The 17,381-nt window shown below is 48.5% G+C and overlaps 1 protein-coding gene across 4 annotated transcripts in view; it reads left to right on the forward strand.

Moving 5' to 3' along the window:
• The window catches only part of FGF12 (fibroblast growth factor 12), a 1,478,828-nt gene that overhangs the window by 952,047 nt on the left and 509,400 nt on the right, over positions 1 to 17,381 (forward strand). For all 4 annotated transcript variants that reach the window (XM_069617438.1, XM_069617437.1, XM_069617439.1 and 1 more), the window contains one exon: positions 5,731 to 5,841. In XM_069617438.1, the coding sequence (XP_069473539.1) occupies positions 5,731 to 5,841 (111 nt within the window). The remainder of the gene's footprint in view (positions 1 to 5,730; positions 5,842 to 17,381) is intronic.

Below are 17,381 nucleotides of genomic sequence, written 5' to 3' on the forward strand. Positions count from 1 at the left end.
CTTCTTGCTCAATCTGGGAGTATCTCCTCTCTGTCTTGGTGAGAGCTTTGCTTGCATAGGCAATCGGTCTCATGGTGCCTTGATTGTCCGCCTGCATGAGGACCGCTCCCAGGCCTACTGGGCTGGCGTCGACCAAAATTTCTGACTCACGGTCAGGGTTGAAATATGCCAGGGTCTCCGGTCCTGATAGGGAGTTCTTGATGTCGTTGAACGCCCTCTGCTCTTTTCCGCTCCAGTTCCACGCAACATCGTTCCTGGTGAGCGCTCTTAAGGGTTCTGAGACCGAAGCTAGATCGCCGATAAAGCAACCACAATAATTTACCATCCCCAGCAAGCTTCTAATTTCCACTGGAGACGTCGGTGGGGCGGCCTCTCGGATGTCTTTCACTTTTTCAGGATCGGGGGAGATACCCCCAGCATGGAAAACAAATCCAAATAATTCCAATCTGTCCTTCAGGAACTCACACTTTTCTTTGTGTAGTGTTAAACCGAGAGCGCGCAGCCTTTCAAGGGTGTTCTCTAGGCGCTTTAAATGTTCAGCCTCCGATCTGGCAAAGACCAGGAAGTCGTCTGACATGTTGATCACCCCCTTGAGTCCTGACAGGGCCCCCCTGATGGCATTTTGGAAGACCTCTGCCGCAGATGAGACCCCAAAACTGAGCCTTTTGTATTGATATAACCCCTCATGAGTCGTAAAGGTCGTAATGTATCTTGACTCAGGGTGTAGCTCTAACTGGTGATATCCAGATCTCAAGTCCAGTTTCGAGAACACTTTCGCTCCCTGTAGTTCCCCAATAATATCATCCAAGGTGGGCGTGATGTGACGTTCCCTCTTAATTGCCACATTGGGTAGCCTCATGTCCACACAGATACGTACTGCACCTGGCTGTTTAGGCTTTGGGGCCACTACAATTGGAGAGACCCACGGGGTGGGGCCTTCCACCCTTTCAATGATGTCTCGGTCAATCAAGGACTGTAACTCTTTCTCCACCTGTGCTCTCAGATGAAACGGGATGCGGCGGTGTTTGAGCGCTGTCGGTCTCACCAACCCGACTATCTGAAGACGTATCGGATCAGCTTTCAGTTTTCCTATGCCTCTAAAGATGGTCTCAGTAGACTCTCCAGGTCAGCGCAGTAAACCGCAAGTGAGAAGTGCACGATGCTTAGCGCTTCAGCTGCGGCGCAACTTAGAAAGGAGTGCGGGCTCACGTCTGTGACGAAGAATCTTGCTATAATTTTGTTCTGTCCATGAGTCACTGGGGCTACGAACACCCCTTGGATGGGGAGAGGTGTGTGTCCTCCAAAAGCGTATATACGTGCCGTGGATTCTGCCAATCCTGGTGGACCAGGCAGTGCATTGTAGTGTTCAGTCAATAGCACGCAGAGGGATGCTCCAGTGTCTATTAGGACTGGCGTGGGTGTTTCCCCAATGTTTACAGTGCACGTGGGATGTCGTCTTTTCCCTGGGCCCTTGGCCATGCTGGAAATAAAGAAGATTTCATCTTCCTCTTCCTCTTCTTCCGCGATGTTTAAATCTTGCATGCCTTGTTCGACGGACGATACTCCCCTTATTCTCCGAGTGTTACCTCTGCCAACCCTCTCAGGTCCTCTCGATGCCGCAACTGATGTTGTTGCTCTGCACACCCTAGCATAATGTCCCGGTGTGCCACACCGGCCACAGACTCTTCATTTGGTGGCACACTCCCCCATGTGAGGCAGGTCATACCCGCAGTACTGGCATGATGGAGCATTGCTATGCACTGTGGGGCTGTCTCCACTTCTTGGCACCCATCTTGCCTTCCCTGTTGCAGAGCGTCCCACTGCGAAAGCCTCTTCCTCCTTTTTCACGTGCGTGGCCGTGTACATTTTCGCCCCCCCTGGCATCAGCCAGTTCGTATGCTCTCCCCGTGTCCAAGATTTGTTGCAGGGTCAATCCAGGTTCTCTCAAGACCTGTCTCCGCAGTTTCCCGGAGCTACACCCTTGCAGCAACTGGTTTCGAACCATCTCTTCTTCGTTTCCCCATCTACAGGAGCTTGCTAGATGTCGGAGTCGCGCACAAAACTTGTCCAGTGACTCGTCTTCACGTTGCTTCTCCGCGCACATGATAAACCTGTCAAAATCTACGTTTGCCATAGGAAAAAAATAGTCCCTGAGCGCTTGTTTCACTACGTCATATGTGGCAACTGGGATGTTCAGAGAGTCATAAATCTTGTGGACCTTCACTCCTGCCGAGTACACCATGATGGCGATCTTCTCTGCATCATCCGTGACTCCCGAGGCCATGAAAAACATTTCTAGCCTTTTTACCCACAGGTGCCATTTTGGTCCCAACTTGGATGGAGGGCCCGTGGTATCAAATTCGGGCATGGGAGCTAGTGTACTGTTCATCCTGCGTGGGACAGGGGCAATGGCGCCTTCTAGTTCATCTTCCTCCCCCATCCTGGCGTATGGTACTCACAGGAGATCGCTCGACACCTTGTGCAGCGGGTGATCTGGTCTGCTAGGTCCACTTGTGATGTGATGCTTTCTCCCTGCACCCCTTCTCTTCTTACTTCATGTGCCACGGCCCTGCAGCTGCAAGGGCTGTGGGGGTTCCCAAAAATTGATGTTAGGCAGTGCAAAGTGCAGGTGGCGCACGAGCACCCTCACAGGCCGCTACCACTGCACTTCACGTGCAACCTAAAATGGCCGCCGGCCACACGCGTAGGTCCGTGTCGACACGGAGCAACGTTCGCCTCCTCGAACGCTGTCGAAGCGGAGGACTGCTCCCGCGCCGTCCTCGTCGCCAGTGTTAGGAGGTGTGGGGGCGTTGGTGGGCCCCACACTGTCACACAATCATGCACTCCGCATTCACACAAGGAGACAAGCCGGAGACATGTTGCCATTCAGGTCCCCGGCGCGAACTGCCGGCGGGCCGTATTTATTTTCTTAAGCGCATGCGCAAGCCTCGTTCCCACTCGCACATGCGCACACTAGCTTATTACTACGCAACAGTGTTCATCGTAATAGAAGCAGGTGGTGCAGGTCTGGATGGAGGCGATCCAGACTTACTGGACACTAGGTCATAGCAAAGGCCTATGGGAGCGCTGCAGCTGCAGGAAGTCATATGGCTACAGGTTAGATGCATTGCTGTTGATGCACAAGTAGTTAGGTTGCAGCGTGGCAGACCCGTCTCATTTTCTTTGATACGTGATTGTGTTTATACGTTATTTTTGTTTTTGGTTGTTGGGAGACGTTTTAGTGCCATCCAAAAGGAGCAAGGCTGATGCTTTGGCAGTGAGTGTTCAAGCAGTGGACATTGTGTGGGGCCTCAATGCTTTGCACAGTATCTAGCTCCCCTGCTGGATAACTAGACCTCACAAGGGCTGCAGTGTTCCTTTTTCTGGAGATATTCTTGTAGTCATTCTTTCCTTTCTATGATTTTATTACCATATGATTAAACTTAATACAAAAAGTATTTCATCCATTTTGCAGAACATAACGGGGTTGGAGAAAAATAAACACACACGCACACACACTGACACACGTGTCTTAAATCTCTTGGTCCCAGTGAGAGTGAGCTGTTATACCGCAGTGCTTGCATCATGGCAGATGTGTGAGGTACCTGAGTGAATGGAGCCAAAGAGAGGACAGATGAAACATGGTTCATCCTGAGTACTTCATCTGCTGCTTGGATTGCTCAGGACATGGGCAGATGGAGAAGTGAGACCCTTCCAGACCAGGTGCTGACAGCAGAGCGAAAGCATGCCCCCTGTCCTCTTTCCTTGCTCTCTTCTTTGCTGCCCACTTGAGGTGCCCTTATATTGGTAATCTGTGCTGATTCACTCCTACCCCTTATTTCCCCACCTTCTCACACCTTTGCATTCACAAGATATGAAGAATACTAACATAATCAATATATAACCTGAATACACCATGAACGACACGCATACATAGCTCACTAGCATAGAAGCACAACAGTAACTGGCAGCCATCTCTTCTAAAATGGAAGCCACAGTATGCTTCTAAGTAAATGAAAGGCCTCAGGGCTTCACAATGCCTCAAAATGCTGAATTTACTGAAATACAGGTTCACGCAGAGCTCAGACAGTAGCTATGCAGACCACGCCAAGGTCACACCAAGGAGAAATTAGGGAGGGTCCAAATGCTGCAGAAAAGGCACACGATAATAATTCCCAGAGCAAAAGAAGAATATTTCCCATGTAATTAAAGTTTAGGAGAAGAACAACCTACCATTGTGAGCCAGGTCCAGAATAATTATAAGTGGAAAGACTCGATAGGGAATGGATCAAGTAAGTCCTTGGTGGTAGAGAAAACAATAACACTCACACTAATATTAGCTAAAATCCCAATAAATGCAGGGTGACGTAATTCCAAATATGGTCTCATCACACGTGACCCATAATTGAAGAACACTGTCTATGCATTACCAGCAAACACAGATAGGACACCTGCCTCACACCTCATGCATAGTCCCAGACATGAGACGCCATACAAGGCCAACTACAGAGGACTCACCCTGGCTCATTGCCTAGGAATAAGGGATGGCATCTTCTTTAATTGAAAGGAAAGCAGTCCGCAGACCTCTCTCCCTCTACTCCTGTCTTGGGCAACCTGTCAATTGTCCAAGATTGGTCAGTAGAATACCAACCAATTAGAACCTCTGATGCTAGGCCACCCAGTATATATGATGCTAACCAATAGCGTATTGTACAGATGATTTGTATTTACTATAATCAATTTAGAGGTGGTCTCAATAGGAGCCATCAGATAGTTGTTATCCAATCAGAGGTTTGACCCCTATTGAATGTGTTGACCAATCCCTTCACCCCGTAGGTTTTGTAATCAAGACTGTGGTGTGACGTCAGTTATGACGAAAGTGTGCTTTAAAACCTGTTGTTCTGTACGGAAGCTATGAGAGCGGCAACCTTTGTGCTTGTGTATTGTCCCTGCTTTATTTTGGATGGGATTAAGGCTAGGTTTTTCCTTGCACTTTGTTATTTCCGTTATTGAGTCTGATTTTTCTGGCTCCTGACCCTCTGCATGATTTGGGGGCTTTTCTCAGGCCATTTATACACATACACTGTGTTTGCTATTGGGCAGTGGGTTCCAGTGGAGCGCGGCGAGTATGTGGAAAGAGCGTAAATGAGAGGAGGCACAGGGAGTTTATTGGCCAGTGAGTTTGGGTGCAGAGGCGGATCAGAGGAAATGATCAGAGGAAACAAGTGGTGAGCAGACAGAGATAAGTCAGACAGGTACTAAGGAACTAGATCAATGATAGCTTTGTAGACCAGGAGACAGACTGTGAAAAACTGGTGGTTATGCAGGAAGAGGCGATCAGCATGTTGTCAGTAATAGGGGTGGAGGAGGATCAGAGTGTGAGTAGCAAAGTTGATGGCTTTGTCTAGAGGGGGGAAGGAGCAGAGACGATGGCCAAGGAGTAGGGTCAAGCTGTAGTAGACGTGGCTGTGCACAAGGGTGAATGTTGCAATTTTCATAGATTGGTGAATAATAAATGCACAATAAAGGAGTAGAGAGCATGTGGCAGAAAGGGCACATGCCACCTACAGGAACATGGAGTGGGGGCTATCTTCTAATGTCCAGTGATATGCAGAACAATAAGTCCTGTCTTTCCATGTGTGCTCGCTCTGCTGGGACACACGTGTCGCTAGCAGCACTTCAGCCTATCAGGGAAGGGAATAACCGTGTCTCTCCTTCTCTTTCTTGCAGAACCCCAGCTGAAAGGAATCGTCACCAGGTTATTCAGCCAGCAGGGGTACTTCCTGCAGATGCACCCAGATGGCACTATTGATGGCACCAAGGACGAGAACAGTGACTACAGTAAGTGCCCTTCCTTCATCAGGGGTGTTGCTAGGTCTGGAAAAGATCTGGGGCTACGCTAATGTCTGGACTGGGGGGCTAGCTCTCCTTTTGGCTGTCGCCCCTGAGCTTCTATCCGGGGCTATAACCAAAAGACCCAGGGCTATAGCCCCTCAGCCCACTGCGCAGCAACGCCTCTGCCCTTCAGCACCGATGCCTACCACCCTCATCTCCTATAAGGCACTAGGACATACCCAACAATCAAAGAGAAAGAAGGGGCGCAGGCAGCATCCGGTCTTTGCACACTGGGGTTAGGGTGCCTGTTCCTATCATCCTGCCCCATTCTCATGGGATGCCTCGCCCCTGTCTCCCCAGTCTTCCTGGCACGCACACATGATGACACCCACAATGTGCACTGTGCACATGCAAGATGCTGGGAATATTAGCAGTACCCCCGTGATATGCATGCATGTTTGGCAAACACTTGTGTATAGACGCGCTATAAATAAAATGTCATATCCTATCAAATACAGTCACAGACCTGCCACACCAAACACCCCAAAGACTAAAACCTTACACCCATGCACAGGCCACACTCCGTCTTGCACCACCGCGCCTCCCCCCTCTGCCCCTACACACACGGAGCTGTGAGAGACATATGCACAAAAAAGAACTTTATAGATTTTATTTTTTAAAACACAGTTACGATTACTACCTGAATAGATGAAAAGGCTACACAAGTTTGCAATGCGAAGGTTAATGTGACTACTGACATTCCTAAACAACCAAAACGTAAGGTCTAGCACTGTTGTGAATGCTAACATTACCATGCACACACTGACCACACATGTAGTGGGGCGATCAGGAAGAAACACATTCATTTCCCGAGAGGGGGTATATTGCTCCTTGCAAGGAAGGAATATCTATATAGATGTTTGCTGAAGTTCTGACAGGTCTAATATCACTCTTCTGCTTTGAAGGGTCCTGACGAAGACTACAGTTCTGCCGTAACTTGCTACTTTCCTTTTTAAGTAAATAAAATGAAGACTGCCCCATCTCATGAATATGTTATGAAAGCTATGTGTGCTCCTTCTCGAATAATAGTCTGCACTGGTGTGGTCTCTCTTGGCACTCCTCTGTCGGGAATTAGAATTTGAAAATGAAATTAGGATTTGAAAATCCTTTCCAGACTGAGAGCCAGCGCAGTGGAAAATAATAGATTTCCGTAATACTCTCTACAGTCTGCTTCTAGTACTTGGAGTATTGATTAATCTATTCAGCTAATACTTTCTGTATGATTGTGTTCATTTTGTGTCCCCATGCCTGCTTCAACTATTAGTCGAGCTGCCCTTCCAGTGCCTTCTGCAAAGTCAATACAAACTCAATGTGTCTTTATAGACTCATTCCTGCCAATTACTTGACCAGTGAAAGGCCCTTTACAATAAAAAAAAACAGTATGCACTTCAGCCATTGCCAAAGGGTTTGGTCTTCAACTTTTGTTTTATTTTAGTGGAAATGTGTTGAAATCTTGGACTGAATTCTGCTCTCCTGAGTCCCTGGGCCACTTCAGCATAACTGTGTGCAGGGTCTTCTGAAAGCATCTAAATCACCCCAGCACCAGAACATGTCTCCACTTCATAGGAACTGGAAGTGACCACCTTAGTTTCAGGAGTTAAAATGGTGGCAAGCTCCTCAAGAATTCTTCCGCACACATTTCTTATGCTCACCGCACAACATGCACATAGACCTGTGTACTCTGGGTGGACAGAGCCTAAAGGTGCAGTCCACCTGGTGATAGTAAGTTGGGACATGACAGCCAAGAGTGCACCATGTCATCTCAGAAGTGGGAGGGCCAAACCTTCCCCCTGGCACTGCCAGCCTAATTGAATAACAAAGGCTCCATGGATCTGCCCTGTCTTTATGTTCAGCCCTGTATCTGGTGTCTGCATTTGCCTACTAATCAGAGTTGAATTCAAACGGACCCACATGGGTACTGGCTGCAGAGGCTAACAAAGGAGACAGGAAACCCCAACACCCTTTCAAATGTGCTATATCAACTTGATACCAGCGCCCACCCTCAGTATTGATTGTCAGTGAAATGTCATGTCTGGGACTGCATGTTTAAAGTAGTCATCCTGGCAGGAGGACCCCATTCAGAAGGTACGAGTAGGTGGATGGACGGCCAGAGAAAGTCTGGTTTTGCCACAGCTTCAAGGGAGACCTGCTGCTTTAATCAGGAACCACAAAGAGCTCCATTAACCAGAGGGACCCTCTGACCCACAACAGACAGGAAGATGGGTGGGACTTAGTATTACATGTTTTCACCCCTTTACCTTTTCTGTTGCAAAACTCTCTGGTTCTGACCTCGCGCATACACAAGATTTTTGGTGGGCACCCAGGATTGGTTAATTAAGGTAGACTTAGCCTACACCAATCCCTGTGGCCCATTTGGCTTTAAAAGAGAGCTGAGCCCCTCTTTTGGCAGATCATCAAGACTTTGCAAGGAGTCACATGAAGAACTCAGCATTGGACCCTGGCTGAAGAAGCAATCTGCCTTACATCTTCTGCCAGTGAAGGAAGGGCAGGGCCACCAATAGGGAAGCAAGATCCATCCTCTTAACGTCTGCCAGGGAACAGATGGAGAGACTGAATCCAGAGGACCCTCCAGCAGCTACAGACCGGTACCCAGCCAGCACACATTGTGCCCTGCTAGGCTCTGCAGCAAGTATCTGAGGTGGGAAGTGCCAGAGAGTCTCTGAACCAAACCAAGGTGAAGGCAGCTGCCTGCCACACTCAAGTTTGGGCCGTCCACCTTAAAGGACTACACAATCCCATCAAAGAAGCTAGGAGTAGTTAATCGATAAGTACCTACTGATGTCCGCCTTAAAGGACATTTTTGAGCCAGTCGGGCAGCTCGAGCTGCAACTGACTGCACCGCTGTCTGTTCTTACGCTGCAGGCGCTAAAGCCATCTGAATTGCCTTGACCAGTACTTCAGAAGCATGACCAGCACTGAGACAGTGATTCCTGACCCTGAGACGCTGTGTAGGCCAGCCTGCAGCTGTCCGTCAAGCTTCACTTACCGAACTGCCTGCCACCTAATACCCGCAGTTGTCTCCCATTTTGAACTCTGTCGCAGAAGCTGCAAAGTGCCCTGAAACCGATCGACCCTGTTGAGCACCAAGAACACCTGCAACACAAGATACATTGTGGTTCTGTCCCTGTAGTCCTTCAACAAATGCCCTTTGTGACATTTTAAGACCCATAACTCCCTTTGTTTTGAAGCCAAGTATCCTTGAACTATTGCGATTATTGATTATCATGACTACCCTCCTGTCAGTATCCAGAGTGCATCCCTTTCCTTCTTTAAAACTGTCTGTCCTATGCATTTCTTTAAAGGGTGAGTGGTATTTCGTAGTGTGATAGAACTTTCTATTGTAGTAATAATAAAGTAGATATTTTCACAAAGACTTGACTGGAGAGTCTGTTTTATCATTGAGTAATAATTGTATTCTCGCTGTGTTGCAACTAACCAATGATCCACGACCTTGTGGAGATAAGCCTGCTATTCCGTCCACGTTACCAAATGTGGACAAGGAGGTCTTATAATTCACTTGTATTCCAATCTGTTCGGATCCCTTCTGGTCTACTAGAGGTGTGGGGCTGATTGATGGTTCAGAAACCGATATTTATCCCTGGACCACTAGTGCCCCGGAAGTGGATCCATGCGGTTCTAGACACTGTTGCATGTCTCTCCATATTTTCGAAGCCCTTGTTTTGTCTGCTTTGGTCTCCTGAGCCCTCTCTGTTCCTGTTCTACTTGTTGGGTTCCGGCTTTGTCATATTTTCTCTGACTTGGTGAGGGTTGGTTTCCTATGGGGTCCCCTCTTAATGATCGCTGCTTTTTCCTCGTTATAACTCGCTGGCTCTCTTGCTTGGAAATAACACCCCTTCTTTTCATCGTATTCTTGGTGGTGAATATGTTACCTTGCCGCTCCTGGTTTCCCTTCACTGTGAAGTACTGCAGAAGATTATCTGGTTAACTGCGCATCAGAGTTGGCGGTGTATGCCAGTCTTTGCATTTCCTGCACACTCCAGTCCCCACTCCCCCTGCTCCTGTTCTGTAAGTCTAACAGAGGTATGAGGAGGAGTCTTATATCCGGCTGGCCTTTGGAATTGGCATCTCCATGTCTGTGGATCTCACATGGAATTCCTGGAGAGTTCCAGAACTCCAGTCATTGGATAGAGTTTTCCTGCTTCTTGGTTGAGGTCCTGTCATTTTCGAAGGTTTACATAACTGATGAACCCCTATGCATGCATACTGTAGGCCGAACCCCGACCCTCATCCAAAATGATTTGTCTCACAACATTTTGTCAAGTGTTGGCAATAAAAAGCCGTAGGATTTTATTGTACAGATATGGTTATGCAGATACATAAATAATCACATCAAAATAATATCATACTTTTGGGCACCGGGTCCCGAGGTTACCCGCTCTGGCCCGTGCCGCCTTCTCATGTCCCACGACTCATTGTGGACACCGTACAGAGCCCTGTCCTTCTTTTCCTTTGTTCTTCTCCCTTATTTGTAGGGTGGGAGGGTTTTGTGGTAAAGAAGCAAAGTGTGGAAGATTCTGAGTTAACAGCGAACCTCCTGTCAGTTTGGGTCCCCGTTCAGGATCCACAAACAGATTGTGTTTTTTTAGAGCATGGTGCTCTTATTTATCAGACCCAGGGAAGCCCCGGGTCTTGATGTGTGGGGGCTGTGCGCCATCCCCCGGCCGGATGGCTGACATGTCTGGCCCCCTGAGGAGGGGACGGGTCTTTGAACCTGGGCCCTGCGTGCCTGTTGGTTTTCCGTAGGTGCTTAGCACCTTGTTTGGAGGAAGGGCGAGGCGCATGTTCACACCTCACCCTTCCTCGGCATTGTGTGACAAAGACTGCATGTCTCTGCGCTTGTGGGGGAGAGGAGCAGGCGTGGAGGCGGGAGCTGCCCCTCTCCTAGCCTGCCGAATGGTAACATCATTTACTCTGCCTCGACTTGGGCGGCCCTGCGTCATTGCCCTTAACTGATGAACCCATATGCATGCATACTGTAGGCTGAACCCTCGACCTTCACCCAAAATGATTTTTCTCACAACATTTTGTCAAGTGTTGGCAATAAAAGGCCGTAGGATTTTATTGTACAGATATGGTTATGCAGATACATAAATAATCACATATCATAATAATATCATACTTTTGGCCCCCGGGTCCCGAGGTTACCCCTTCTGGCCCGTGCCACCACACACGGGCAGGTTACCGGCTGGCCGTGTTCCCCCAAAAGTATCTCCTAATAACAGCCTCTCGATGCGAAAGTTGCCGTGATTTCTCGAAAGAAATGTTCCATGCCTTGGATTGATAGGTGGGTGCCGTCTTTGTGAAAAAGATCCGGGTCACCCAGGGTAATGGCCGGGTGTTTTCTGAAACCCAGCCCTCTCGCTGTACAGAATTTCTCTAATCCCCTGTTGAGTTTTCTTCTAGCAATGTCTACGGCTTTGTAATGGTGGGCCCCCAGCCATTTCTTTCTGGGAAGAATGGCCGAAAAATATATTTCCGTTTCCCTCCAGTTGTGGGAAATGCCCGCCAATGAGGAGCAGATTTGCTCGAATAGGTTTCTCCTTCCTGATTTCACCAGGTCATTACCCCCTAAATGTATTATGAGAAATTCGGGCGGGTCTCTGTATGCGACCAGCTCTGCTAATGTTTCATGGATGTCGGTCCACCGTAGATCCTGTAACCCCACCATGAAGCGATGGTGTTTCTAAAAGGCGGACCTTCTTTGGTTTGTTCCGCCCATCAGCCTGTTCTTAAAACGAATGAGTGGCCGACAATCCATGCTGAGTTGAGCGAGGTCTTCCTGGTGCCTGTAGGTTCTGCAGGGGGGGAGGAAAAGGAAGAGAAAAGGTGGGGATGGCTATATTAGCTGTGGTCTGATGTATCTTTTGTAGCAATCTGACTTCCATCCCCCTATGTTTTTTAGTTGTAATGGAGCCAGGCCTCCTTGCCATGCTGAGGTGGCTGCACCTATTCTGAAGGAATGGGTGCCAAAGTCCTTTGGGTCCCACCCTGCGGTGCTGATTGCTTTCCTCTGTACCCCTTTAAATTGGTAGCGGTTTAGTGCCGAGGCGTCCCTGTGGATCAGGAACCTCCCCCCAACCTTGGGCCTTTGTGTGTAATAGTGGTTGGTGATGCATACTGGGCAGTTTGTTGCATCGTCGATACAACAAATGTTAATGTTTTTTTTTGGCCCCAGTTTTTGACTGTTGGATTTCTTTGTCGACGCTGTCTTGTCTGACCCTGACCTCCATAACACCTAAATCGTTTGTGGCCTTGGTGCTGGAGGCAATAAGCTCTCCCACCCGAAAAGCCCCGAAGTAGGCCAGAAAAAATGCTGTTTTGAATAATATGATCTCATAAGGGTGCCAGCATATGCTTTCTAACTGGGCTGCTATTTTTACCATGCCTAGAAAAATTATGTTGGTGGCTGGTTTGGTCATTTTTTTCGGCTGCCAGGGGGATGCCCCATTGCACGGCCATTTCTTCTAACGTTGCCAGGGCTCTGCTGCATTCTTCAGAGTTTGGCGGCCCCATTACCATGAAATCATCAAGGTAGTGTACTACCTGGACCCTGGTCTCTGTTTTTGAAAGGCCCATTGAAAAAAGGAACTGAATTGTTCAATATAGGGCGCAAGATACTGCACATCCCATGGGGAGGCACCTGTCGACATAGAATTTATTATTGAAAGTGAAACCTAGCCATTGCTGTGAGTCTGGGTGGACCGGCAGCAATCTGAAAGCGGATTCAATGTCTAGTTTGGACATCAGGGCGTTCATGCCGCATTCCTGTATGAGTCTTACCGCTTCGTGAAAGTGCATGTACGATACCGCTAATTCCGTGTGCGGAATGACGTTGTTTAGTGATCGGCCTTTGGGATAGGATAGATGATGAAGTAGCCTCATTTTCCCAGGTTCTTTTTTGGGGACCAGACCTAGCGGTGATATTATGTACTCCTTGAGAGGCATGCGGTCCCAAGGTCCCGCAATTCTGCCTAGTAGTAATTCCTTCTTAATTTTGCTTTCAACCATTTGGGGGTTTTCCTTGGCTGACTTTAGGTTGTTTGGCACATTCAGGGACCCGCTGCCCTTGAAGGGGATGACAAAACCCTGGGTGAAACCTTGCCGGATTGTTTCACTGGTTTCTCTGTCTGGGTAATTCATGAGAGCCTCTCTAAAATTGTCTGGATTGATGGGTGAGCAGCCCGGGGCTAGACAAGGGGTTGGCGAGCTGCATCTGATGTTATTCTTTTGTACTTTTGGCTGGCAGTCTGGTGCAGTTACTCGCTGCGTGATCACCATTGCAGTTTATGCACGTGTGCTGGTACCAGCATTCTTTTCCCCAGGTGCACTGGTTTTTCCCAAAGTTTTTATAAGGGTGTTGGCTTTCTGAGAATGTTTTTTGTCCTGCCTCCCCATGGCTGGTCCTTCCGAAAGGGCTGCTCCCCTTTTTTGTGGTTTTCATTGTCCGAGGGTCTGGGGCCCTTTTGAGTTTTTGTTATTTTTGTGGGTTAACTGCGCGGTCTCTTCTTCTGAAGGAGGCTCTGCGTTTAACATGTATAAGTCATTCTGTACCTCGTCCCATTCTATTGATGGCCTCTCTGACATGCTTCTCCTGAATCTGTTGTCGTATGCTAGCCAGGTTTTCCTTTTTTGGGCAACTTTAACTTCTCTGATTTTGTCCACGTATGCCCATATTTTTCTGCCATCGCGGGGGAGTTTTTCTTCATATATAGTTGCCCAATGGCGAAAGCCTGTAGCCAGTTGTCCCAATTCTGTTCTACCTGGGAGTTTCTGGCTATGGCTTTCTCTTCTGTCTTTTTGGGATCCCTAAACACATCTTTCCCTTTGCGTTGGGCTTCTATCAATGAAAAAATCTCAATGAACTCTTTCGCCCATATGGCTTCTTTGATTGTTTGATCAATGTTCCATGCTAACCACATTTTGTATTTGTTCAATATTTCTGCTTGAAAAGATTTAAGTTTTTGATCTAATTGGGAACTGCTAATCATTACCGTGTCCGTTGGGTTGTTTTTGCTTGCTCCTGACATTCCTGGGGTATTTGTATTGGGGACTGACCATGCTTTTAAAGCACCCGTTGTGTCAGGAGCTGTCGTTGTTGGCATAGTTACAACTGTGACGGCTGATGTTGGTGTTGTTGGCACCTGTGCTATTGGTGTTGCTGGCAATGGTGTTGTTGTAGCTGTTGCTGGTGGGAGGGTGGTAAGTTGGGGTCTGCCTGCCTGGACTCGGCTGTGGGAGGTGTTTGTTTGCCCCTAATTTCTAGCAATAGTTGCTGCATCTCACTAATGTTCTCGTACAATTTAAACAGTTTTTTGTTACCTTTTCCCATGCCTTCTGCAGACTTCCTTTTCTTTGCCGGTGTCGTCTCATCCTCATGCCCAGTTGGTATGGGGACCCCTTCTTTTGGTAAGCCGTACATATTTTCTCGGACCCAGGGCCAGCCGTAGTGCTCCGCTGCTTCCATGGCTGCAAGCCAGTGGGGTGATTTTGGTTTCTGTGCCGGTGCTGGAGGTTCCCGTGATTTTTGCTTGGGACCCATGTCTTTTAGGTCTGCAAAGCTGAAAAAGACACAGATGTCTGCATCTGTGCGCTTTGTCTGTTTTTCCTCCGCGCGCGTTCGTGCCGGCCTTGGATCCTGCTTCTATCGCATTCTCCCTTGGGTGTCCTCTGTTTCAGCACGGTTTCTCACTGCTCGCCTGTAGTTGAGAGTTTCTGAACAGGACAATGTTCAAAGGGGGGAGAAAATATGCTGCGTAAGCAGTGAACTTTTAAAGATTGCTAAAGAAGCAAAGTGTGGAAGACGCTGAGTGAACAGCGAACCTCCTGTCAGTTTGGGTCCCCGTTCAGGGTCCACAAACAGATTGTGTTTTCTTAGAGCATTCTGCTCTTATTTATCAGACCCAGGGAAGCCCTGGGTCTTTGATGTGTATAGTAGTGGGGGCTGCGCACCAGCCCCCGGCTGGGTAGCCGACATGTCTGGCCCCCTGAGGAGGGGGCAGGTCTTTGAACCTAGGCCCTGCGTGCCTGTTGGTTTCCATAGGTGCTTAAAGGAAGGGCGAGGCGCATGTTCGCACCTCACCCTTCCTCGGCATTGTGTGACAGAGACTGCATGTCTCTGCGCTTGTGGGGGAGAGGAGCAGGCGTGGGGGTGGGAGCTGCCCCTCTCCTAGCCTGCCGAATGGTAACATCATTTACTCTGCCTCGACTTGGGCGGCTGTGCGTCATTGCCCAGTAGTTATGCTTGTGACTGAGTCCTATTTAGTGAAGGAATATTGGTTTGCTGAAGATGTCCTTTTGAATTCCAGGCTGGGCTCCATGCGGGTTGGGCTTGGTCACCAGCTGGATCCCCGAAGGCTGCAGGTTCGAGCCAGGTCACTGGTAGCTGAGAGGACCCAGGAAAGGTGTAGACATCTAGCACAGGTCCAAAGAGAATCATTGGGAGGCTGACTTCCCCTTCCGGATGTTGCAGAAAGCAGAAAGAATAGGCCCAGCTCCTCTGTGTGACTTGAGCCTGCCGTCACCCCCATCTTAGCACCAGGGTCTCTCACAGTCCCTGCTCCTGGAAGTGGTGCAGGGTTAATGTTGCCAGTCCAGTAAAGACCAGTCCTTCATGAATAGATGTACGGCAATGGTTTAAGGAAGCATAAATACGGATAGAAGCCCGCACGTCGAGACACTAGACTGGGCGACCGGCACAATGAAGAGGCTTTGTTTGGTTAATGATTTGGATTGGAGATATTAACACTTTAATGGGACATTATTGGCCATGGGCAGCTCCTTTTCAACATATATCCAGAGTAAAAGCAAGGACAGCCCTTAAGCTCTTATGCAGATGATGCAACTGCAGGACAGTTTACCCATTGGGGAACACATGGAATGTAAATACTGGCCTTATGCCCGCATACATGGGCCATGTGATCACTGGGCTACTAGGAGCAATGCTCAGATGTTTGCCTTTGGGGAAATTAACATCTCACAGAGACGATAATAATAATGTGTTCTTATAAAGTGCTTCATTCCAGATTCCTCCTGCTTCTAGGTGCTACAATAGCAGGTGTTAGTATTACCCAGTTTAATGGCACTACATTTCTGAACCTTGAAAGGATGAAACGCTGAGTGGGCTCTTATGCAGGATTCACATTTGCTTAGGGCTGACCCCATATTCTCCCCAGCCTTACAAATGACCACCCGAATAATGTGAAGTTACTGCGGGTTATATAACACCAGCTGAAGTGAGGCATGTTAATTGACCACTAGGCCCCAGAGCCATACAAATGTCTCTGTGTTGTTTATTGGAGAGTAATCCAAATGAGGTTTAAACCAAGTTCTGTAACGTCGACCAACCAAGTTCAAGTGCTTGGGCCCACGTGAGAGGATGACCTGAGGCAACCCTTTGGCGTGGACACTTGCCATCTCTGGCAGGATTACATTTTGGAAACGAGTATGCAAAAGGAGTCCTTGGCCATGGACATAAAAGTAGGACAACTGCAAATACAAATAACACTGTAGTACTACTTCTATGTCGCTGGCCTTTTGCGGTGGGGGGGTGCTCCCAGGCACATTCCTCTCATTGGAGGAGAGCACTGGGAAGCATTTCACACCCCCATTCACACAGGAAGAGTCGAGCCGGGGCCCGACTTTGGGATTTTGAAATCGGGTCTAGGCAAAAACCAGGACCATAGCTCCCACCCTTGCAAACCCTGGGCCGGGATTTTTAAATTAAAAAACTGCTGCGACCCTGGGTCACAGGGCGATTTCCCCAGACTGACCCAGGAAAACCGGAACCTTTGGTCACCCTACTGGTGGACTGGCTGGTTCCAGGTTCTGCAGGCCACTGGTTGGGTCTGTGATGTAATCCTCTTTCTGCATCCCCACTGGATGTCTAATTGGATTTGCTTTGCCTGGTGCCTATCTGGGAAAAGGCATTTCCTGTCATCCAGGGAACCCGCTCGGAATTGAATTCTTGATTTTATACCCATACCAAGAGAAGACATCCATTATTACAAAAAACGATTTCAGAAATGACCGCTTTAGAAAGACCGCTCTGAGTGGTCTTTCTAAATTGAACTGTCATGCCCCGCGATGCACACAAGTCCACACAGGGGCTGACGTGCACGGCGGGAGAGGCACGGGTGCCCCAGTTAAGTGTTTTGTGAATTCTTGTGTGAGTCTTCTCTGTATTTGTGTCTGTGTGTGTGAGTAATGTTTGGGGAGGGCGGTGGGGATTCAGTAAGTGTAAGTGTGTGCGTGTTTGTTTGCCTGTTAGTGTGTCTGTGGTGGGGGTTGGGACCGGAGAAAGGCTTTTAGTGGAGAAGAGGGCAGTGTGGGAGGAAATAGGGGTTGGGGTGGAACCCCCCAATATACAAAACATCTCAACAGTTTGGGAGGGGCGGTGCTGGGCAGGGATCGGATTTGTGCGGGGGTATGGTTGGGGTCACGTAATG

Source organism: Ambystoma mexicanum, chromosome 10, assembly GCF_040938575.1.
Source record: "Ambystoma mexicanum isolate Mex_15411 chromosome 10, UKY_AmexF1_1, whole genome shotgun sequence".
Lineage (NCBI taxonomy): Eukaryota > Metazoa > Chordata > Amphibia > Caudata > Ambystomatidae > Ambystoma > Ambystoma mexicanum.